This window comes from Gavia stellata, chromosome 6, assembly GCF_030936135.1.
Source record: "Gavia stellata isolate bGavSte3 chromosome 6, bGavSte3.hap2, whole genome shotgun sequence".
NCBI classification, from domain to species: Eukaryota; Metazoa; Chordata; class Aves; order Gaviiformes; family Gaviidae; genus Gavia; species Gavia stellata.
This window is the reverse complement of record NC_082599.1, coordinates 46,247,243-46,271,205: the sequence shown is the minus strand read 5'-3', so window position 1 is coordinate 46,271,205 and position 23,963 is coordinate 46,247,243. Positions and strand designations below refer to the sequence as shown.

Here is a 23,963-nt window from a genome sequence, read left to right as displayed (position 1 = left end):
GATTGAGGTATGACAGTATTCTGAATGCAAATAGATTGATCTGTTCTTCATAAGAACTAGGATAAACTCTGAATTGAAGGAAAATGTAGTCCTAAAGAATTGGTTTAGACCAAATGAAGTGAAATACAAAAGTATAAACAAAGCTAATTATTAAGAGTAATCTTAATAAATAATATTTTTAAATATCTGACTTGGTTTGAGATAGCAGATATCCCTTTGAGAGTAGTTTTTTAGTTGCAAAATGGTATAATACTTAGAAATATTTTTTACTTTCTAGGTGTTGCTTATTCTTTTGCTGGATCTATATGAGTAAATGGTTGTCTGTACAGTAGTATTCCATTCTGCCATTTCCTTTCCAGCTTTCCTCCTATGCCCAGACATGTGAATAGTTTCTAAATCTGTAATTTGGCTAATACATTACAGATGTTTATGATCCTGCATCTTCAGTAAGTTTGTGGTGTAAATTATTAGGCATTAATGTTTTTCTGGATTTTGAGATAATAATAAAAGCCGCTGAAGGGGGAAGAGAAGTTTAAAATAGAAACAAACTTTTGTATAAGAGGTGGTAGACCTTTGTGGGATAGATTAACTCGTCAACTGTCTAGTCTGTTTTCTCGCTAAGCTTTGATACTTGTGTTTGATAAATGAGTTTTAAGATTAAATTTTTCATCTTACAAAGAAAAACATAAAGCTTAGATACAAAGAGTACAAGATTTTCCTATGAAGATTAGGTGTTTTATTTGGAGAGGTGTTTTAATTTTCTTCCCCTGCTCTTTCTGGGGGGCTTTATGTTATCCTTATTTTAAATAATGTTTTAATTATTTTCAGCATTCTACTATCTTATAACTACATTCATTTTTTTTTTACTCTTTGCTCTCCTTATGCTTTCCCCCTCATTAAACCCATGTGCAAAAGAGAAAAGGAATCTTCTTTGAGGTGCTGAACAGTTGTTTAGACATGAGAATGTAAAGCTTTCAGATGTTAATACAATAAAACTTCTGCCAAAACAAGCCTCTGAACGACAGGGAAAGTCTTTAGTAGGAGCATCCAACTTCTTAAGAAGCAGCTAGGCTGTATAATAGTAAATGTATTAGAATGAGTATTAATTTCGTGTACAGTGTACGTTGTATCTTATATACACTGTATAACAGAATGAGTATTCGCTATCTATTACCCCAGGGTAATAATGGCTGTTCAGAAATGGTTGCCAATTGAGTGTGTCCAGACAGCTGTTGCACAGAATGGAAGACCAGAACTTCTGAGCCCTTTACTACCCTAACCAATACATGAGTGTAAAGTTTGCTATTTATATAAATACGAACTGAAAATTTTATTGGATCTTCTAAGTACTTTGTAGGGAGGACAAATATTCCCTTTCATTACTAATGACATTGAGTTAGAGTACCATTATCACAACCATTAGACAGATGAAAACTGAACTTGTTTGAAGTCATATGTCATCTTTCTTCCTGGTATCTGCTGAATTTGCTTACCATCAGCCAAGGAAAATAAAAATGGACAGTTCTTATTTCTTAGAACTTCCTGTTAATTTACTAAAGAAGAAGGCAAAATTGTCTGTGTTTGCTTTTTACCTTCCATAATTTGCTGCAAAGATCATTAGAAGGTGACTAATCGTAGTTGGTACCAGCCAGGGACATATTAATGAACTGAATATGAGAATATTAAGGTAAGCCAATAGACCTTACCACAGTTTTATCAGGTAGCTTATGATATCACCAGATAATATAAGAATGGCCAGTTCATACTGTTGTTTTTTATTTTGTTAGTATTTACCAGATACAACTGGGACTTCAACTTTGTTTGGCCAACCAAAAAAAGTGATTATACTGGTAGAGTTACACTCACATCATACTACGTATTTTAAAATAAAACGTTGCTACTGTTAATGTCCTTTTCTTTTTCTTTAGAGACATTCTAGAGTATTGTATATGTTTTTCTTGTTTGGCTTCTTATGTTACGCATACTCAGTTCTGCTTTGTTGCAATATTAGTTTGTAATGGTGCTTCAATCTGTCCACGTAGAACAGTGAGTCAGAACTGCAATATTGTAAACCATCTCTAAGTTGTATAAATATTAGTTTCTATGCATGTTTTGTTTAACATTAACCAAACGTTAGCCATTACACTCTAGATTAATGTAATCCAGGTGATTTTAGGTAGAAGAGCAATGCAAGCACTTAATGGCTGCACATGGTGGTTGTTGCTGGTGGTTTTCTTTAACTGTATCAATACATAGCTTTTGTTATGATTTCCCTTCAGATTAATAAGCAGGCAGATTATGATAGAAAGAATCTGGATCTTTGCTAAAACTGTTTTAGTGCATGTATGCATGGGGATGGACTTCAGTTCATCTTGTGTACTGATATTTTAGTCTGGCATTGGTACAGAGCAGTAAGAACTGTATTTCTGATAGCAGCAAGTTATTCTGAAAGTATAGGTGGGTTGTTGAAAAGCTTTTTAAAATGTGTTGAATGTTACTTACGAGTTTAATAGCATTTAAATTGTAATTGTAAATGAAATGATTGGTGTGTTAATTTGTGGTGTTCTTCCAGCCAGAAAAATCTGAGATCTAGCATCTTGTCAAAATGACAGTTGCTATACTGAAGTAATACTTTTATTCAAGTTTCATTATGAAACCAAAGCACTGAAACTGTGTGAAGGATGTACCCAGCTGATTCAGTAACTGACACAAGTGTTCAATGGCAACTATTAGCCACTGTGGATGTGTGACTGTTAGTGTGAATCCATTTTGTTTGAGCTTTGAATTTAAACACTAAGACATATTTAGCCAATGACACTTTTCGTCTTTGACTGTTTGTGACCTTAAAAGCTGGAGGGGTTTTTTCTAGTTATGAAAATTCAAGGATAATAACTTTTGGCTTCCAAATTTCAGATAATGAGAGCACGTGTCTTGTGAAAGTAGAACATACTGGTCGCAACAGTGATTGAGGTCCAAAATTTAAATGAGGCTTGGTTTGTTTTTTGTTGTGGGTTTTTTTTTTTTTAAACAAACTAACAAAGCACCCAGCAGACAGAGAGGCACCTAGCATTGCTACATATTTCTGACTTAAGTTTCCTAACTACTGTAATTGTGTTTGTGCACGTGGCCAGAACTGAACAAGTCTCTGAACAAGTAGGTTAAGTAGGACAAGTGGGTCCTGTCTCTTAATCCAGGAACAATTCAGAAAAGGCTCTGTGTGTATGTCCTGAATGGATTGATTCAGTTAGCATGCTCTGACCTTTAGGATAAGTAGGACTGGTTATTCCTCCAGTGGTTGCATTTTGAGAAGAGAAGAGTGAGTGCTGGTCACTTCCAGGCTTTAGTGGCCAGTCATCAGGAAAGGATTCTGGACCTGCAGCCTGAATGGGGCAATGAAACTCAGTTTTCACATGTACTTCTGTTTGCCATTTTCTATTGCCTACCTGTAAGTGACTCCCAACAGTGCAGGTTTTTGAATCAATCATCTGAGTTATTTCTTCCCTCTTACGTAGGGAATCTAGACACTTAACTCTTAGTGGCATCCGGTATGTCTTTTCATCCCAACAGAACTAGTAGGTTCATCGGATACCTTTGAGAACACATCAGCAGCCATTCTTGCTTTTAGGAGACTTCTGCATTTTACTGTGGTCCTTTTGAATAAAAAGCCTAAACTTGAATCCATTTTTCATATGCAAAGTAGCGAACTGAACACTGTGGTTTGTGTAAATTGTGCCATAAAGAGAGATTTGTTTTAACTTAATCAGCATCCCACATTCTGACACGGTCTAGTCTGTGTCCATTACTAGATCTCTAAAATGTGTTGACAACTTCTGGTTCTGTCAGCACTCCTAGATTTGTTGGGCTGGTGAGCAAATGCCAAGTACTGTAATAAATGTAGTTTTCTGTATGTGTTTTAGGCACCTTCTTTACAAGAACTTATAAAGTGCTTCTGTAACTATTTCACACTACACAATTAGCAGAATCTGGTAAAGATTTGGAAGTGGCTTTTGACCTGAACATGAAGATTTCAGTCTCTTGATGCTGTTAAATATTTTCAGTTTTAAGCAATGTTTATGAAGAAGACAGCTTTCTGGAGCTGTCTGCAACTGCAGTTTTACAAAAAAGAAAGTAAATTGTTGTTGTAGGCAAAATCACTCAAACTTTGCATTTCACATAAAATGTGGGGGAGAGAGGAAATAAGCCTACAGAGAGCCTGCATCTGATAAAAATCCCTGTCGTCTCTGCAAACTTACTGTAACTTACTAAACTCTGCTTCTTAATGTGTCTCATGTATATACATGGATATCTGTGCCTGAATGTTTGTATAGTTTGAAGTTACACATACTGGGGAACTTTTTCATTTCCAGTAGGTTGTTGCAAATTTTCATTGTTCCATTTTACTAGGCAGCTTGCTGTCATTGTGCTTGGTGTCATTCACCAGGTACGGGCTTCCAAAATCTGTGATGATGTTTTATATATTCTATATATAATATTTTGATATATATTTTTACCTTCTGAGCTTTTCTAAGGAGAAATACTTTTTTTTTCCCCAACTTCTCTTTAAAATAGGTGAAGTCAGTATCTTACTATGAACAAACGTTTTTATTACTCTCAAAGAGATTCATTATTACGCAAATTGTCTTGACTATAAAATTACTATAAATCTCATTTTGTAGAAACTGATGAATTAGCTCGATTAGCACAGTATTTCCATAATTTGCTATACAGAGGAGATTTCCCTTCTCAGTATTTTAGGCAAAGATGAAATGAGATAATGAGCTTTTACTGACAAATTTTGGGATTTGAAATGTCTTGGTTTTACTTAATGTGTTTAGGTATATACCTGTAGGGACGGACAAAAGAGAGAGTTAAGAACAGTCTTACAACAGTGTGTTGTATGTAAGGATTCTGTCCATAGCTAAAAGTATTACTGAGAACTTTAATTTTACGTAACTGGTTAGATTAATTCTGCTTTTGTGCAAGATTAAAATCTTAAATACACTTTTTGTTCAAAACAGACACATTACCCTACAAGAATCTGGAATGTCAAATGATACTGAAAATTCCTGTGATTGGGTGCTAAAAGGTAAGAGTCTTTGGAGATTTTTGAATGCATAATCAAGAGAAGAAAGTAACCACAAAAATGTTCAGTGGCAAATCTAGGCTTTCTACTTTCCACATAAAATGAGAACTTGTCACTTCAGTAATATCTTTTTATTGTAGCAGTGATTTGTTTCCTAATGCATATAAAATGGATGTCTTTTGAAATGGTACAAACCTGAGCCTTACAAGGAATACCTATTTCTCTGTAGTAGAGAAAAGTACTACCAACTTGTCTGTTGGTAGTACTGTGGGGGTTTTTTGTGTTTTGGTTGTGGTTTTGACATCTATCTGATACTTTAGTCAAGGAATTCTGTTAGTTGATGAAATCACAGTAAGACACTAAGTACTGTGATACTGCTTCAGAGTCTGACTCATAATCTCACTTGGTTGTTCTCTTGTGTTCATCATCAGACAGAAATTTATAATAGTTTTTTTTTCCAGGTTGTACTTTTGTTTTTTTGCAGATGCTATGGCCATTCCTCTGACAAACTGTTTTATTTTTTAAGGATGCTTTTTTTTAAGAGAAGGATACTTCTGACTTAATGGTTTTTCTTCCTATTTTAAGCAGCACGGTCCAATTTGGCAGCATCTGAATGTGCTTTGTTTTGTTTTCTACAGCTTGCATACAGACCTACTATACAAGGTATGTCTGATGCAGAAGTTTCTGTTAGATAGGTTGGAGGAACCGGATTTTGACTTTGAACAGAACATTTCTGTCCACTACTCACACACTGGAGAAGGCATAGGGTGCTGAGACTGGTTTTGAAAGTTCTCAGTGTTTCCCTTTCTGGTGTCAGTTCGTTAGCTTGCTGTTAATCTGGCACTCTGCCATTATATATTGATTTTGCTGCAGGCTTGAAAAGTGTCTGTGACAGTACCTCTTGTGTGTTTTTTTCATATTAATGTGTTATGTTCGTGTAGAAAGAGTGAGTGGTTTGGGCAGATATAGCCTCCTGGAGAAGAAGGAGTGAATAGTGACTATTTGGGGGAGAGAAAGTTTCAGGCTTCAGTGATTAAAAGGCAAAATAAAAGGTAATGAGGGTTTAAGAGCTCAGACACCAAGAAATAGACACAAGTTCCCTGAGGAGGAACACAGAGGAAGTACACATTTAGGCCTCTGGTGATGTAAAGAGCCAGAGGGACCTATGCATCTGCACTACTGAAGTGATCAAAACCAAACCTGGGAGCAAGTCCTGTACTCTTTAGTAACTTCTGCATTTTCTTAGACTGTTTCTTGGTTTACTTCATGTTCTAACAAAGTTTGAAGCTAAAAGTCTTTGGGTCTTTTTGTGGTGGTTAAAATAAAGAAAAAGGTTTAAGTAGGTCCTTCTTCCAGGGTCTGAGAAACTTTGGATCACGTCACACTCTTAGATTAATATGCACATAGTAACTTATGTTTGATGTATGTCTTTTTAAAAAGACCTGTACAGAACAAAAGAAAGGAGCCTAGTTTTGGTAGTTATCGACAATCTATGTATTAGTTTAGAAATATGTATTACTGCTTTGGTGTCTTGTGTTATGTAGTGAGGTCACAGCTGCTTGTCTCAGTGGCTTCACAGTTTAAGAAGGGCAACAAATACTACAGTTAAGGTATACTGGATGACATCAATCCTTTTCCTCTTTCAAGTGGAAATCTTATGTACATTGTCTTCAAGCAGATGTGTCTTGTACTGATGATCATACAGAGACCAGTACTAATGATCATACAGAGACCAGTGACTGTAAGATAAAAGCCTTTCCAATAATAATCTGATTCTTTCTTCCTGTATCTGGACAAAGCAGTGCAGTTGAAATTCATTCATGTGATCCAATGAAATAGTAAATTCATTTTCTGTGCAGAGCTCTTCTATTGTACATAAACAGCTGCTTCAGAAAGCTGCAGTCAGGTGTTCTGTTCATTTCCTGCAGCATCTGCAAAAGGTGCTGAAATTTCCTGACACTGAATTCTCATTGAGTTTACTGTATTACAGGAATTTGGAGTTTCTCAGAGCTATCTATATTTAGTTCAGGGTTGCAGCATGTAATTACAATTAACTTATCCTGTTCTCCAGCAAGAACTAAGTCTTTACTTCCTTAGCAAATTACCATACATATCTTTAGCTATGTTTTAATAACAAAGCTTAACTGAATTTATTTCTAAAATACTGAATTTAATATTATATAAATAATCCTGTTGTACTGTTCTACAGCAACTATTACAGAACATACAGCTTGGATAGAATTTTATTGGCAGATTAAGTTTAATATTTATTTGAAATGGTTTGTGCTTTAAAGGTGAAATAATTTTACATATAAATTTCACATTTAGGAAGTCCTAAAAGTTCTTAAATGTCGTTAGTATTAAGGCTTTGTAATATTTAGGAAATAAAAGCTTTGTTGTCTTGTAGCATGGGGAACACATAAAGTAATGTGTTTATACATCTTCAGCTAAAGATATTAAAACCCACAACTCCTCCAGAGGAAGCAGTCCTTTAGGAGGTGTTATCAAGGACTTTCTTGAAGATGGGCAACTGAGAGAACTAGATGAACTTTTAAAGAGTTTTGACATGGATGAAAAGGTACTGAGAAATCATGCTTTCTGTCACTAAATAGTTTAAGAATTTATAGTCCCTGTAATTGGATAATTTTAACTACTAATGCTGTTTTATCAATAAAATTTTTTATTTCCTGCAATAAAAAGAATATTAGCATTTCATAGATTACTGTGCTGTTAACAGTGTAAGTTTTGCTTGACAGAACTTGGGTTTTTTACCTTGTCACTAATAATTCATCTTCAAATTTGAAATTAAACAAGGTATTGTTACAGCAGTTGTTATAGTAATTCTGTATTACCAATTGTATGAAAATTACTGTTCCAGTGAACAGCTAAGAGTACTACTGTGCATGTGTGACGTTTTTACATAACATACCTAGTTTTAAAAGTTGGTGTTAAATGCTTCTCACCGCACAGTCACCACAGATGGGGTGGCGTTGGGAAGCTGCACAGCCATCATGCATCTGAGGAGGCTCATTCTGTGGCTCATTACTTGGGCTGAAGGGCTATTACATTAACATACTGACGTCCTGGCAGTTCAGAGGGAATGTTAAGCCATTTTTATGCTCACTGACTTTATCTGACCTTTCTACTCTCTCTGTCCTCCTTCTTCTAGATAATAAGTCAAGGTCTTTTAAGACTTGCTGAAGTTTTATACTAGTTACTTCTTTGATAATGGATTGGAATTCACATCTCACTGCCACTCAGACATAGCTGCTGATAGCATTTACTGTTTTCCACTACTTCAAGAGTGAATAATGGTTTTAACTGGAGAAGTTAAATTGTAAAATTTACATGGCTAAAACCTGATAAGTAATTGATAAGGTAATCAAACAGTAGGAAATCAGTTTCCCTTCAAAATCATTATTTAACAGCAGAACAGAACATTTCCTTCAGCAAATGGAATTGGGGCTGCTAACATTTGATTCACAAAGTGAACAGTGCCATTTTGTTCCGTGACCTCTTAGAGAGGGTAAAAGGGTCTGTCAAATAGTATAGGTTACTGGAGGTGTAGTATTTGTTGCACTGTTGCCAGGTCAATCCCAGCTGGGCTACTTCGTAGTGTTGTGGCTTTATAAAACCAGCGTCCTAATGTTGCTTTTCTGTGCTCTGTTGGACAACAGTAAATACGTACAACTAATCTCACCCAAACCTCAAACTTAAGCCACAAAATACATGCTACAGCCCTAAACCTATTCCTGCATGTGGATGGAAAACTAGCTCTGCAGACCTGGGGAGGGAGTGGAATGGCAGCACACTTGTTGCAAGTATTCTACCATTTGGGGTGATTTTTGGGTTTTGGTTTTTTGATGGCTTTTCCGATTAATAAAGCTGTGAGAAAGACAAAAACTAACCATGAAGAAAACCCTAAAAATATTTGGGGAACTGGTAAAATGAAGTTTGGAAATCTGATGAGAGCATATCAATCTCTAATTCATAAATTTGTGATATAATGTGAAGTTCAAGTTACTTCATGAATAATGGACAAAACAAAGCCAGGATTCCGTGACTTTGTTCTGTATCAATCCTTTCAGATGCTCACCCACAAATATGTTAGGTGCTGTATTTTTTCTCTATATCTTTGGGGATTTTTTTATCTATACACCATGGTGCACAGCTGAGTGGAAGCCTTAGATTTCTCCTTAATACAGTTTTATATTTTCATTAAACTTCATGGAGTATCTTTTGTGGGTTTCTACACATCTCTTAGGCGCAGTTAAAATTGGTCACTGGGCCTAAAAATTGCTGGGGTTATCAGTGGGAGCAAAGAGAAGTGAAGACAATCATGTCACCTTTTTTGCGATTAAAAATCACTGTTTTAAAGATCACAGAGTATAATGGCAGTGTGACCATTTAAAAAGATGGTGTAAGAGTAACCGTGCAGTCCAAATTACAGTTTTTACAGTCAAGACTATATTATCACACCTTCCAACGGTCTCTAACAGATTTAAGTCTATAGTGTAAAGTGTAACAGGCTTAGTGCTTTGCTGTATCTGAAAGTGCATTTTAAATATCTTCGCAGTTCAGTTTTGCAGACGGAGTGCCTGATGTTAAACAAGAAAAAAAGGGTGAAGCTGAAAAAAGGTATATATACTCTGTCCTGCATGTAACCTGTGATGTTCCCCAGTTACTGTACAAATAAAATGTGATGGTTTTACCAAAACAACATCAGCATTTTAATTCAAATTTTCTATGTTATTGTGACTATGTGATGAAGAAAATAAATATGTGAAATAATGATTTCACTGTGCAAAGTACAAGACAACTATAGTCATAGTCTGACAGGACAGTAGAGGTTATTTTGTCCTCTGGCTGGTGACGAAATATATCCACTTTATGCCAGTGTCTCACTTTGGTATCTCAATGTGAGTATAGCATAGGATACTTTTACAGCCACAATAGCACTTACCAGAACTTTAAAAAAAAAAAAAATCAATGAAACTTTAAGCTTTCTTTTCTGCCTCTTGGGACTTTCTAAACTGATGAAAGAATTGAAAGATCTCATTCAAATTCAGGCTGACAAATATTGGAACAGCAGTGGAAAAAGGTGCTTAAAAACAAAGCACATGCTTTACTGTTCTACTGGCTTCAGGCTGTGCTTACAGTTTTTTTTTTATATGACTTAAATTGTCAAACTAAGAAACTTCCATTCAACATTAACCCAAAAATGAAGCAGAATAAGACTTTGTAGAAAAAGTATACTTAACTGCTGGAATACTTAAGTAATTAGAAGAGAAATAACAGATATTTCAGAGTAATTTTCACAATAATCAAGAAACCTTAGCTGGCATAGTAGAGGGTCTTGCTTTTTTCCAGCACCGGTCACATTTCTGTCACAGACTTGAAGTGTTATCAGAATTCCGTTAAATGGAGAATATTGCACCTTTTCATTAATCCACTAGAGTGCTCCAAGCTCCTCCTTCTGGTAAAATACCCATTTAAATTTACTTTAGTAGCATAAATAGTTCTTTATGCTATCAAATAAGTAGATTATGCTGTATAAAATATGTTTGTGCAAGTGATACTGCATTACTTCACTTCCTTAGTTGAAATGCAGCACTCTCTGCGATTAGAGAAGAGGCATTTATTCCTTCATTTTGAGTCAAACTATCTTCTCTAGTTTTACTCAAAAACGTTATCATTGCAAAGTTTCATCTAGAAGGAAGTTCTAGTTACTGTTCCTATTTAGCAAACTCCACTTCTAGTGATTACTTAAAAAAAAAAAATCGATTGTAGGGCTATATAATTTACAGTTCCTGGCAAAATTGTTTGTAGTTTAATGTCTAGATTAAAAAGAGAGCTGAGATTGTTCTCCCGAAGGTAAGCTGCGATGAAAATCCTTTTCTGTCAGATCTGAGGCTGACAAGGAAGCATAAAAAAAAATTTTACATGGTAACTTGAAAATTCTGAGTAACTAGGTATGCAGATTTTCTTCCTCTGTAGACCAATACAATACGTTGACTAGAATAAAAATAAAGATTGATATTGAAGAATTTGGGTATATTAGATAGATTTTATTCTTCTCTGCCATAGCATTTTTATTTCAAACTGTATTAAAAACAGCCTGCAATTTAGGAAAGATTTGGATTATCCTGGTTATAAGAAGTATTACATAGCTAGAATGTGCCCCTCATAGGGGATAGCAAGTCTGTTTCTGTCTCCAAACAGCAAGCAGGCTGAAATGTCCTTTGTACTGAGATTCTTAATTGAAGGAAGGAGGGGAGGAAGATCTCATGAAAGGGGATTATTTTTTTCTGTGGCTTTATTTACAAATAAGAAAGAGATAACTAAGTATTTTGCTAGCAATATTTGTAGCTTATTTTGGAAAACATCACATTTTAGCAGTGTAATTATCTGGAATGTACATATTTGGGAATAGTTAGAGGCAGAATAGTCTTTAATTGAAGTTCCCTTTGAAATCACCTAAATCTTCTGCCAAGTAGAGTCAGTTATTAGGAAAGAAAACACTTGGCTCTTCAAGTGTAATTTCAAAAGCTTTGTGGATTACCTCTTTGGCAGATATTACGTAACACACGACTGAAAAGTAGATGCTTCTTCAGAGGTGACAGAAATCATCTCAGTCTTCTTGTCAGCATAGTGAAAAAGGAAAGAAGTGGTTCACGGGTGCCTTTTCTACTTATTTATTGAACTTCATGTAGTTATACTTTAGGACAGAATAATCTCAGCTAAGATCATAATCAGATTGGACGAGGCAATGAGAGTAATGAAAGTAAAGTTGTTGGGACTGCTAGCTATTTAAATTTACAGCAAGTTTCTAAGTGTTGTGTATATTGTTGCAGAAATTCTCACTTTTATACACTTAATCCCCCTTTTTAGGCATTTAGTATATGGGAGAAGCACCTGTGTAATTTGGTTAAACAAATTTTCATTTTTTAATACTCAACAGTGACTGTAAATACAAAGATCTTGTGAACTGTGAATTGCTATCAGGATTGCCATTGCATGCCCCGAAAGTAAATGTCCGCAGTGAAGCTACAGTGATGAAACCCCAGGCAAATGGTATTGTATGCTATATTGGTGAACCCTCTAGAGTTTATTTTTACATGTGTTTTATTTACCTATAAAATCTTAAGGAATTTCTTCAATTCCTGAAGGCATTGGCTGGAATTTGTTTCAGTTTGCATATACAGAAGCAAAAATGCAAGCTCTCATATGGTAGGTTAGTGGCGGCTTTTGAGTTGGGTTGGGTTTTTTAGGATAATCCTATTTGATAGGGTCAAATAGCAATCATTCTATCTTGGTATTTATGGTTCTTAGATACTCTAATGGTACAGCAATGCCTGCGTTCTTAGTATTTTGACACATTGTGTTTGAGCCACGTTATTGACAAGTAACTTATTTTTCTTTATTTGTGGTCAGAGAATGTGACTGCAGGTTTTCTTGGTTGTTTGTTATCTGTTGGCACAACTGGGCTAAGGGGTTGGCACAACTGGGCTAAGGGATTTGCCCACCTTGCGAAAGGTCAGAACTTTCTTGTTTATGCCAATTCAAACGTTTGTGAGACAGTTGCTAGACTGGATCAAGGAAATGATCTAGATTTAAAAAGCAGCGCTTCATTTTGACCTGGTATATTTCACAACAGGGACAGGTACCTCTTAAGTGTCTCTGCCACCAGAGAAATCATAATGTAATAGAACTGTAGTCAAAGTTTCCTTATCTTTTTCTCTGCACAAAACAACTCTGACATTCAGCCTTACATAAATGCATAGTTTTATTTGGCATACAAGATAGAGGAAAAACAGGAATTGATTACTTTTGGATAGATACTGCATTCTGTTTCTTTGCAACAGCTGTTTTGGGAGTTAATGTTTTTAGAATTATTGGTTAATATGGATGTTTATAAACATGGATTTCCTGAATTGAGACCAGTGGCAGAGGTTCTTGCTTAGTTTCAAATTATGCTGCCAGTCTGAGCTTGTAGAACGATTTTATCATCATGTCATTTAACAATATTTTCAGGAAGTGCAAGAAACATAGATGCTCTGAAAACCAACTGTGAAATATGTCTCTAGACTACAGTAGTTTGAAATTGCTCATGTCTTTGACCTTAAAAGTGTATACAACTTCTGAAGAGTTTTTCTAAATCTTCCTTCTTAAAATCATTTGAAACAGTTGCAAAGCAAGAGTTTCTGTGCTAGGAGAGGGCAAAACAGCCTTTTTTTCCGCAGAACTGTGCAGGCAGGATTGGCAATTTCACTTTTGTGCCTGCTCCCCTATAAGTTTGACATACAGTTGGCAGGGAAAGTACAAACTGTTGACAGGACCTGGTCAGAACCTCTATGCTGTGGGGACGGTGAGAATCTGGAGGAAAGACTTCTGAGCTCAAGAGTCCGGTGACATTTTTCTGCAGCTAGTTGTTGACCATTTTCTCAGCCTTTTTCCTGTCACTAAATCTGTCTAGTCCTTAATTTACCAAATTGCCCACCATCACTGCACAAAATTATGCAGCTGTGACAGTATGTAACATTGAGATATTTACTTGTTCTACATTATATTTCTCCTTCCTATCCTGTCATCCTATCTGTTTGGAAAAACACGCAGACTGAGAACCGTGTACCTAGTGGAAGTCTCTAGTAGAACATGCATCATTATTGGATGCTCTTTAGTAACTGTAGTTTGTCAGAAATGGCTAAGCACCCTGCCTTTTGAATACCCATTTTTTTCAAGGGACCAGATGGGAACCCTAGAAAGCAAGGCATTCAAAAGCTCGTATTTTTCTTTAGATTTGGAGTTGAAAATTTGAACTTTTATCTTCCATTAACATTATTCATTTTTTCAGGGAAAGAAATCTGTTATCAATAATAATTAAAGTTCTAAAACCAAGTTGCATGGTTAAGAAACCAGTAACTTAACATTGGGCTTAAGCTTCGTATTGCACTGCTTAAAAGAAAGGGTATGAAAGGTTTTATTTCAATTCTGGAAAAAGAGTTTAAATTTATGGCTAGTGATGTGGGAATGCAAAGATTACTGATAAAGTGTGGGGGGGTTCCCTTTTGAAATTAAAACTTTAGATAATTTTATTCCATTTCTTTTCTTATCTCTGTAAGTTAGATTAGAAACCTTGGCTAAAGTATTGAAGTTTTTAATTCAAATGTGCTTATTCTTGAAGTTTGTGTAAAGTCTCAGTTTTAGGGTAATTAAGAAAACTGTAACTTAAATTACTGGCTTTAGATTGTATTAATCAGATTTTCATTAATAATTGCTGTGACTTGAAGGAACTATAAATATAAAGGAAAATAAGATAAATGAGTGGTTTCAGTATGATTCGTTTTATTACATGATCTGTTTATTGCCCTCATCCTAATTTTTAGATTACAGATTTTCAGGAAAAAGTCCTTTGCCATTGCAAAATTATGGAGATTCTGAGCCATGGAAGATGGAAAAAAATGGAATTGTGAGTTGTTAAATCCTTAATGATTTCTGATCCTTTGGCACTAATTTTGTTACGGATATTCAGACAATTCTTCGTATCTCTAGTCAGAAATTAGGATCTATGTATGTGTATGTTTCTGTTCCTCTAAAGATGTTAAAACTGAGTAAATACAATTTCTGAGAACAAACTCAGTGATGAGGGGACAGCTACTCACAGTGGAGCTTTGTTGATTTCTATTTCCAGCTTAAGCAAAATCAAATAATGCTTTTTGCTTTATTGTTTTTGTAGAACTGAAAAGCAGACAAGGTTTCACATGTTTAAGATAGACTGCGTTATCTGTTAGGCTGGGCGCTGAAAAGAGGGTAAAGGAAGTTGATGCCCCAGAATTCTCAGACTGTTATCCAGAGCCATGCAGGAGTTTGTCACCCTTCTTCCTCCTCTCTACTCATTGTCCATCTCATTTAGCAGTTCTTGCATTCTCTCTGTCTGTGGTCTTTAAGACAGACTTTTGTTGTGTTAGACACTAACACGACATGACAAGGGATTCATCTTGGTTTGCTTTGAAATGGTGCAAATACAGTACAGAAATGAGGGTTGTTTCAAAGGTTTAATTGTAGCTCACATATTTTTTGCTTTTATAATTTGTAGGTATTTTGAAATTCTCAAAAAGGCATGTTTGCTTTCAAAAAATATTATCTGGCGGGTTTTTTCTGCTTGTTTTTATTTTGTTTTATTTTAGGCTTCTCATTCAGTCCAGCGGATCCTTGAGATGATTGAATTGCCCCGTAAATATTGCAGATTTTATTTCATGACTTTACGTGGGTGTGAAAGAGCAAAATGTTGGTTTTGGCATGTTCCTGAACACAGGGATGAAAAGGTAAAGAGGCTTATTGAAGAAAGGAACAGAATGTCAAGTGTGAACACTTTTTAAATGCAAAATGACATCTCCTTCGTTCATTTATATATGGATAGCGAGTAAATTTCAGAGATCAGTGGATCAAAAAAGTGTTCAGAAATTCTTCCACTCAAGGTTTTTTAAAGTTCTTTTTTTTGAAAATGGTAGAATTTTGAACTAATAGACTTCTTAAGAGAACAGACACCAGCAAAAGAGCAAGAATTAGGCTGTACAAATGTAGAGTAGTAGAATGGGGAGATTCTGAGACATTTCTGTCCCAGGCATCGAAGACCTGTAGGCAAACCCAGACTTTGTATGTATTCTTGAAGTCAAAAGCCATCTATGGTATATTACTTTCTGCAAGTTTTGTGCAACAGAGGCATGTTTGTTTAAAGATGCTGTAATATCCTTAAATGAAGCAACACTTCTCATAACATTTGCAAGCAAAAATACTTTTCCAGTGGTGGGCAATGTAGATGTGTTTTCAAACCATTTAACAAAGAAATTATGAGTCTGTAATACTTGCAAGAACTGTGCAAGGCAAGCTAATTGTGTTGTTTTGTAATAAGACTTTGGAATTGGCTGTATAAAACCAAGACTTAGGTGGTTCTGTAAGTCACTTGGAAGCAAACAAAAGCATTAAAACAACTAAACAAAGACAAATGCCTGAACTTGTCCTCATCAGGTCTTAGAAGATTTATTTCTTCTCTACCATCTTAATGGTGTGACTACAATTTTATCATTGGTGTCAGTAAGAAATTACAGAATCAAAATGTAAAAAATAACTTGTGGTGAACCTGTTAGACATAAATACTAAAAAAAAAAAAAAAGGTAGCATCTAAAGGAGCTTATCCGTCTCCTTGATATCTTAAATATACTGTGTCAGAATTTTTTAAATATTTCAGTGTAATTTGGTTTTATTTTTCTTAATGTTTTCTCTTTTCCTTTTTATGTCTCAAAAAAGAGCTAGGTGTTGGGGTTTTTTCTAATGCTTTGTAACCCCTTTGAAAATTTATATGACAGCTTAAAAATACTAAGATCATTTGAGAGTAATTTTGTATGGGACGTTTTCCCTTTTCCTCAATTGTGAAGTATCTCTAGCAGGCTGTAGTGAATATCAGTAATTTTCAGCTAGTTTGTATGAATTATCATGGTTTGTAGTGTTTCATTATATACAGATGCATTTAGGCAAATAATTTAATTCTTTAAACTATTAAAAATCCATTCAATTTTACTTGTGGTGCAGCATTCGAGCACACTTACTGTTCTGCCCACCAAACCTAGCCTAACTTTCTTGGTAGTCTGGAAGTATACTTTAGGGTTTTTTGGTTTGTGTATTTATTTTTTTTTTTTTAGAACTGTCCATTTAAAAATGATAATAGGCCAAGGACCTCATGGTGGCACCAAAGTACGTAAAAGGAAGACAGGTAAAGCAGCAACAAAGTCATCTAGTCAAACATGGGGGAAATAATCTCTTTAGGAACTGCTGTGCAGACGAATAGTCCACTTGCTTAGTACTATGTTTTCAGTGATGACCGTTACCAGAATTTTTGAAGCTAAATACCTTTCCCCATAATGGATATTCCTTCTTTTTCATTAAGTATCTGGTTGATGCTTTAAGGCATAACTTACTAGGATTTAACGCTCTTCACAGTTGTGGTTGATCACGCAACACAGCAGTGATTGAATTCGCAAAAACATCATGTGTTTTCAAAATCAGCGTACTCTTGAGCTCAGCAAGTTCTACAAGTTACCAGGTTTTATTTTTTTTAAAAGATGCCTTTAATTTCAGACAGTGAAGTCTCTTTTGTAATGGGCAAAGTAGATACTCCCCAAAGTATTTAAAGGGGGGGATCTTAACAATGTGTATCAGTATCTGATGGGGGGGCGCAGGTAAAGATGAAGCTGGACTCTTCTCAGTGGTGCCGAGTGAAAAGACAAGAGACAGTGGGTATAAATTGAAATTACAGGAAATTCAGTTTGGCTTGAATGAATGCAGCATAGATAATAACTGCACAGTTAAATAAGTGGTTTGAAAACATATCTTTATGCAAACTGTATTTCTCTGATTTTATTTTAGCTTTGTGCACCTTACTCATGAACTTTTTTGGACTCATACCTGCTAAAGAAATGTTTACTTTTTGTGACTTCTCCCTCTCTTTTTCCTTGATCCTATGAACCTCTAACTGGAAACAAACAGGATATAAAATAGGAAGATTTCTGTCTTCATTAACGTCATCTTGCAACTTCAGGGCCCTGGATGTGCTTCTGTTGTGTTTTTTTGGTTTTGTTTTTAATCTGGCTTCCTAAAGGAATGAGACTTAAAGTTGCACTGCCATTTTATTACTGTTTCTAACTGCCTTTAAACAATTTTTGAACCTGTTGGTCAGTTTCAGCCACATTTAATATGGAGGGCGTGTCTCAAAGATGCCACAGGATTCATAAACAGAATCTCTTGTAAAAAGGATCCTAGTTTTGATCTCACTGAGCAAAGGGCTGCAGCGTGGGGTTTTCCCCCTTACTAAACATCAGAGTGCACACTGACTGGGAGATGCTGAAGGATTTAATAAACTCTGCTGCTTGTTCTTCTGATTTAAGCACCTCTGTGTTACTGTAGTACTGTGTTTTACTGGACAGTCGGTTGCTTGTATAAGATACACAGCCCTTTGTTATGGTTTTTATTAAATTGTCATGTTCAGTGAGTTGTGAAATCAACTGACAGGTGACAGAATAGTGTGATCTATACTGCCTTTTGAAAATGGGAATTGTCTCTTTCATGTACCTTAATTCGAAATCTATTATGGTTAACTCAAAATTTAGAGATTCTCACATTTTTACATGGTCTGTAAGTTCAGTTACACCTTTTGAAATTGAAACAACTAAATCAACTGAAGCCTCCTAGAAGTTGTAAATAAATAACACATTTAGTTTCTTTTAGGAATGTAGTGTAACATGTCTCATGATTAAATACTGCTACAACTGGATTTTCCAAGCAATTTCACTAATACTTGGAACAGTCAGAGCTCCAGATGCAATCTTGGCTTTTTTTGGGAGTCGGTCCAAAGAAGGAGGGAAACAGATTCTAAAAGAAAGCAAATGTAATTTACATACTGTAAGCATGTGCTAAAGTTTGTTTTGGAAATGCCCTCAGCCACCTGGGATTGTAGATTTGGGTTAAATGAGTTAACCCATTGCCAAGTGGCACTGCGTATATATTAATGATTAAAGATTCTACATAATTTTCTGAAAGGTATATCTTGGACTATAGTTCAATAACATTATGACAGTGTTGCAAAATAATAAATTAATATAAATAAGCTTTATTTATATTCAAAATACATGTACAATTTTTGTGTTCTTTGACTTGATGATCTGAACAGGTTAATGGTTTTAAAAAAAGAAAGTTGTCTTGGCCACAAGCCAGTATCTTCTGCTTTGATGATAATTCATTTGCTCTGTAGCAAACTCCACGAGCAGATCCTGTCTAATTTTGAAGTTGCGTGTAAAAATAAACCCGACTCAATTCTGTAATAACATGACTACTAATTTAGGGCATCTTCTGTTTCACAAAATAGTATTAAATATGACCCATTTAAATTGTTGCACAGAAAGACTGTAAATGTTCCAGAAGTAACAAAGGCTGTCTGAAAGGGTGGGTGGTTTCTTTCCTAACCTGGAATTCTAAGATTTAATCTCAGTAGCCTTTATTTCATCATCTGCAGAGATGGAGCAAAATGTGTAAGTATCACAAAGCTGACAGCTTAAGATGTTAAGACAAGAATATTCCAATACCAAATGATGTATTAAAATATCTGGGTGTGGATTATTTATTTTTTTTAATCAAGTGGGTCTGGGGTGAAATGGTTCATTAAATAGAGTTAGTTCTCAGTTTTTTCTTCTGTGTCCTTACGAGTGATTCTTTGTGACGATCAGTGTTACCAACTTCATTTCTAGATGATTTTTTGACTTCTTAGTTGGTACAGTCATGTGGTTTTTGTTTATCATGTTTTCACTTTTACTTTTTTGCTTCCCTTTCTCTGTATGTTTACAGTCTGTCACGTTTATACTAATTCCAAAGTAACTGTATTTTCAAATTCTTTTTTGTGTTTGCTATGAGTATATACACACATATGCATACAGTTGTGGTCCCAGCAGCTCCTTTCCCAAACATTTCATCTACGTTATTTTCCTATTTGATTTGCTGTGCTTTTGACAGTGCCTTTGCCTACAGACCAATTACTTTCTTACACCATTTGTCAGTATGTATGGGTTAAATAGAAGTAATGTAAAGCTCGTTTCCTTATAGAACTGATGTTTGTGGGTAGTTCTTTTGCTCGACATAAACTGAGGTAACGTTTTACTGTGGATTTTCTTTTTCCTCTTTTTCTAGATTTGCATGGCAATACTTAGGACATACATTAGTATCAAAGAATCAGGCCTTCTAAAACGTGCAGGTATGATACAGTAGTAGTTGCTTTTGATGTATTTTTGATACTTAGCTTATTTAAAACAAATTAAATAGGCTGTCAGGAGAGAAATGGGTGCCACTTCAACAATGCATAAGAAGTTCTGATTTTGAAGGAATGCATCCAACCCATGTGTTTTTATGTCCCAATTTCCCATTGAGACTAGGTATTTAGATATGCAGTTATCTCAGGAGGTTGTTATAAATCTTAGTTCCACAAGAAGTTAACTCAGCCTGAATGGAACTAGACTTGAGAGTAGAAATTAGTAACTGGGGCAGGGGGGAGTTTTAACAGAACCAAAACTTTGTTAAGGCACTTTTGAACACCCTGGACAAACATCACAAATCCAAAAACTTTATAATTAAGCTTGTGAAATGAAGTGCTGTTACAGCACCCAAACAGCTTTAGTTTAGTCCTTTCACATTACCGTATATGCAAACAATTATGATTAACACATTTTAGGGACTGTAGTTGATTCAGATCCATCTGAGCTTTTGAGTTCAGTCAGAAAGGGCTAAAATTTACTCTGCACAGTCATTTCTTTTGTACCTGTCCTGAACGGTCTTAAGTTTTAGAAAGCTTATTAAAGTGTAGCACAATGTGAATGTGGGATCCAGTTGCAGCTGGTATAGTAATGTTCCCATGCTGAAATACTGAGCATTTTAATGCAGATAGCACTGGGTACAAGCAGGCTACAATATATATCTGATAAGGCTAGCACTGGAACAGGTTGTAAGATCATCCACCATGATAACACTGGACTTTGCTTTCTAGAGCTTCGTGTCTGGAAGGGCCTTACTACCTTGATGCGCTTACCAAATCTAACCTGGTTTTGTGCATTTTTCTTGTGCTGCACCAAATCAGCTAAGCTTTCTTGAAACCTACAGGGCTTACAGTGTTCAGCTCAATGACATGCGATACTTCAGAATAGTCAGTCTGGGTCTAGTAAGGTTAACACTGTATTCAGACTGGATCCTTTCACCCGTTTCTCTCCATATCCATGCCCCGTAATATCCTGGGTAATTAATGCAGTTGTTACACTGCATTTAAAATCTAAGGAAATAACTTGTTGAAATAGTTAGCATCAGTTACCCCAAAGTGAAATTAATTTAATTGCTTTTTCAGTCCAAATATTTGTGAAATATTACAGAGAAGTTACTCCTGGTGTGGATTTTGCTTCTCAAGTGCTGAATGATCTTCTCATTTCTTTGCTCAAGAACTGTTTGTTGCAGGAAGTATTTCAGATATTGAATGTAACTGTACAAATCAACACACTGGTAGGTGACCTTGTAATATTTTTAAAATCTTTGTTCCATAGTTTCTTTTTTTTTTTGTACTATGCCCTTTGTAGTAGTAAGTTTGGTTTTACTCTGGTACTCAGATCTTGGGGGGAAAAAAAGAGCAATTCCAAAGTTCCTATTATAAAAACTCTAAGCTTTCTAACTGAACAGAGTTGCAAAACTGATTGTGCTTTTTTGTCTAAATTAGCCAGCTGTAGATGTTCTTCTGAAAGTTTTTGAGCATGTGGCTTCTTTGAATATAAGAGACGCTGTGCCTACGTTAATCGGTACCTTTTGTAAGGTATGAGTTTGATTGTACCACTGGTACTTCTTGGAATTTCTGAAATACCTTGCCTGTTTTAAAACTCAAACATACCACTTGAATATTATTTTAGTACTATTTTTTAAAAGTTATATTGTGACCAGCTGAATTTGTGGTATCCGTTATTTTTTGAATGAGATTCACTGTGACATGTTTTTCCCACTGTTGTTTGCCACTTGCCTCTGGAAATACGTAAGTAATCACAATTTTTTGTATGCTTACTTTTCTTCACCCTGTTTGATATTGCAGCTCATTGATGCTGGTATGTTCCTTGAGTTTGAACATTTTGACTATATTATTAAGTTCCTTCACCAACTGCAAGTTTCCAGCCAGGAAATAAATATTGTTTTGAGTATAAAATCCAGGTATGTCTTTAAGGAGCTATTTTATAGTTATATCTGTCTAGCTCCTTCTTCAGGTTCTATTTTTATGAATTTATGTAAAAACTTTAAATGGCAATTAGAAAATGCAAATTTAGTGTTTTGGATGAAAATACTATGATATCATGCCTAATTGTATTTTAAAGTGCTGTCAATCTACTGTGCTTCAAATATCAAGGATTGTTAAGTCAAAACTTAAATTCTGACCACAGTTATGATTAGTTTTTTCCATATTGATCATCATTGTACAAACTGTTCCCAGCTGTGCTACGAGTTTATATACCTGTAGTCAAATCAGAAACATCATAGTTTGATATATCATTTAGGCCTGCATAAGCAAACAGTACTTCTGCAATAAACAATCCTAGGAAATAAGAGGATTAGTTATAATCTGAAGTAGTTTTCTAGTTTCATTTACTGTGCGACTGCATAAACACTTGTGCCAACACAACAAGGGAGGCGGGTCATTTTTTAATACCGCTGGATTATGTTGGGCAAAATGTGAAATCACAGCACAAATCTGTTCCAAAACTGTTGATGTCTCCCCCATCGTTTGCACAAGATTGTGATCCTTTTTTTTTTTTATCATCAGCCTCATACACACACACAGAAGTTGAGAAACTAAATTAGTGATTCATAAAGCAACCTTTGATTCTTAGAGGAAACCAAATATGCAGCATCTACTGTGTGAAAACAAGCCATCACTGTTTCAAGTGAAACTGTAGAAATTGTTTGCTGCTTTTCGTACTTTTCCCATAGAGTACCTTTCAGCCACGGATCTCTGTGTTTTACCAGTGCAACTTACCACACACGTTGGAGGTAATTTTTATCACTTTTCAGATCAGGAATCTGATTCACAAAGGAATGACCCCTTCCAGGTTGCCTCAGTATGTATGTGTTTCCAGCACAAACTGAAAAACAGTCTGTATCTATGAAGACTGAGCAGCTGTGCTGCTTCAACTACATGTGTTGGCTCATTCATGTGTAGATTATGTATCTCTACATGATAGCATCACATTGGATAGATGTATCCATTGTTTCAGTGGCAGCATCAGAATAAAGTATTATGCTCCTAGGTATTTGAAGCTGAATAGCACTTTCTTTCATGTAATTAACTTTTTTTTTTACCTTTATGTTAGATATATGTACAATACAGTTCTGCATTTACTTAATGGATTGCAAGTCTTATTCATACCTTTTCAGTTACAGTTCTACTGAGACAAGGGGATATTTTTGTGAAAATAGCTCTGGTCAATGATTTGCTTAATACCTGTACTGGCTTCCCTTGGCATGATTGTAAATGCCTGTTTTCAGTGTCCAGTTTGCATAGTGTGTAGTAAATAGGATCAAAAATCAGATCAATTTTTAGTTCATATATGCTAATTTGTTGATCACCTTCTGCTAGTGCATAGTTTAGTTCCATAGGATGTGTTAAAATTAAGCATTAAATTTTTTTCTTATGGAAGATTTCAGGAAAGACATTTTGAAAAGAACTGGCTTTTTGACTTCAACTTGGCAGTGGCTGAAATTCAGGTACAGTATGTACATTCTTCAAGCCTGTTGGAATACTTAAACCATGACGTCTTTTAAACCTACAAGAAATAGCAATTTCTACATCACTTAAAATTGGTGGGCCTTATTATTAAGTATATCGAGATTATGATAAAATATTTTTATGTAAAGCATGTTTGGGAAAGATCAACATGCAGGGGAAAACTGGTTTTGGCTTTTCTGTGATTTCAGTATTTTAATTTACATACTTGTAGTTTTTATCTTGGTTTTGCATCTAATTCAAAGATTTTGTATTTTTAAGCAATTATTTCCTATGCCTTACATTTGTTGTGCTTGTAACTGGTAGTGGGACATCATTCTTCACCAAAAAATTATTTAATATATTATTTAGCAGATATAATTAATATCTAGTATAAAAAGGCACAATTGTAAAAGGCTGTAATTGGCAACACTAAGCAGGTATTTTAAAGAATAAGAAAATATTATAAAAAATTCTTTAATTGGACACTTGCATCTTTCATATTGAAGGGCAGGTTACTTATTATGCACAATTATAATATAATTTACATATTATCAC

General features: G+C 35.2%; 1 protein-coding gene across 1 annotated transcript in view; it reads left to right on the top strand.

The window, feature by feature from the left end:
* Positions 1 to 23,963, top strand: part of TOPAZ1 (testis and ovary specific TOPAZ 1) — a 43,634-nt gene that overhangs the window by 5,276 nt on the left and 14,395 nt on the right. The window contains exons 3-13 of the mRNA XM_059819046.1: positions 5,019 to 5,086; positions 7,531 to 7,661; positions 9,660 to 9,721; positions 12,045 to 12,157; positions 14,470 to 14,552; positions 15,271 to 15,408; positions 19,817 to 19,880; positions 21,018 to 21,169; positions 21,381 to 21,473; positions 21,744 to 21,859; positions 23,341 to 23,407. Coding sequence (XP_059675029.1) covers positions 5,019 to 5,086; positions 7,531 to 7,661; positions 9,660 to 9,721; positions 12,045 to 12,157; positions 14,470 to 14,552; positions 15,271 to 15,408; positions 19,817 to 19,880; positions 21,018 to 21,169; positions 21,381 to 21,473; positions 21,744 to 21,859; positions 23,341 to 23,407 — 1,087 coding nt within the window. The remainder of the gene's footprint in view (positions 1 to 5,018; positions 5,087 to 7,530; positions 7,662 to 9,659; positions 9,722 to 12,044; positions 12,158 to 14,469; positions 14,553 to 15,270; positions 15,409 to 19,816; positions 19,881 to 21,017; positions 21,170 to 21,380; positions 21,474 to 21,743; positions 21,860 to 23,340; positions 23,408 to 23,963) is intronic.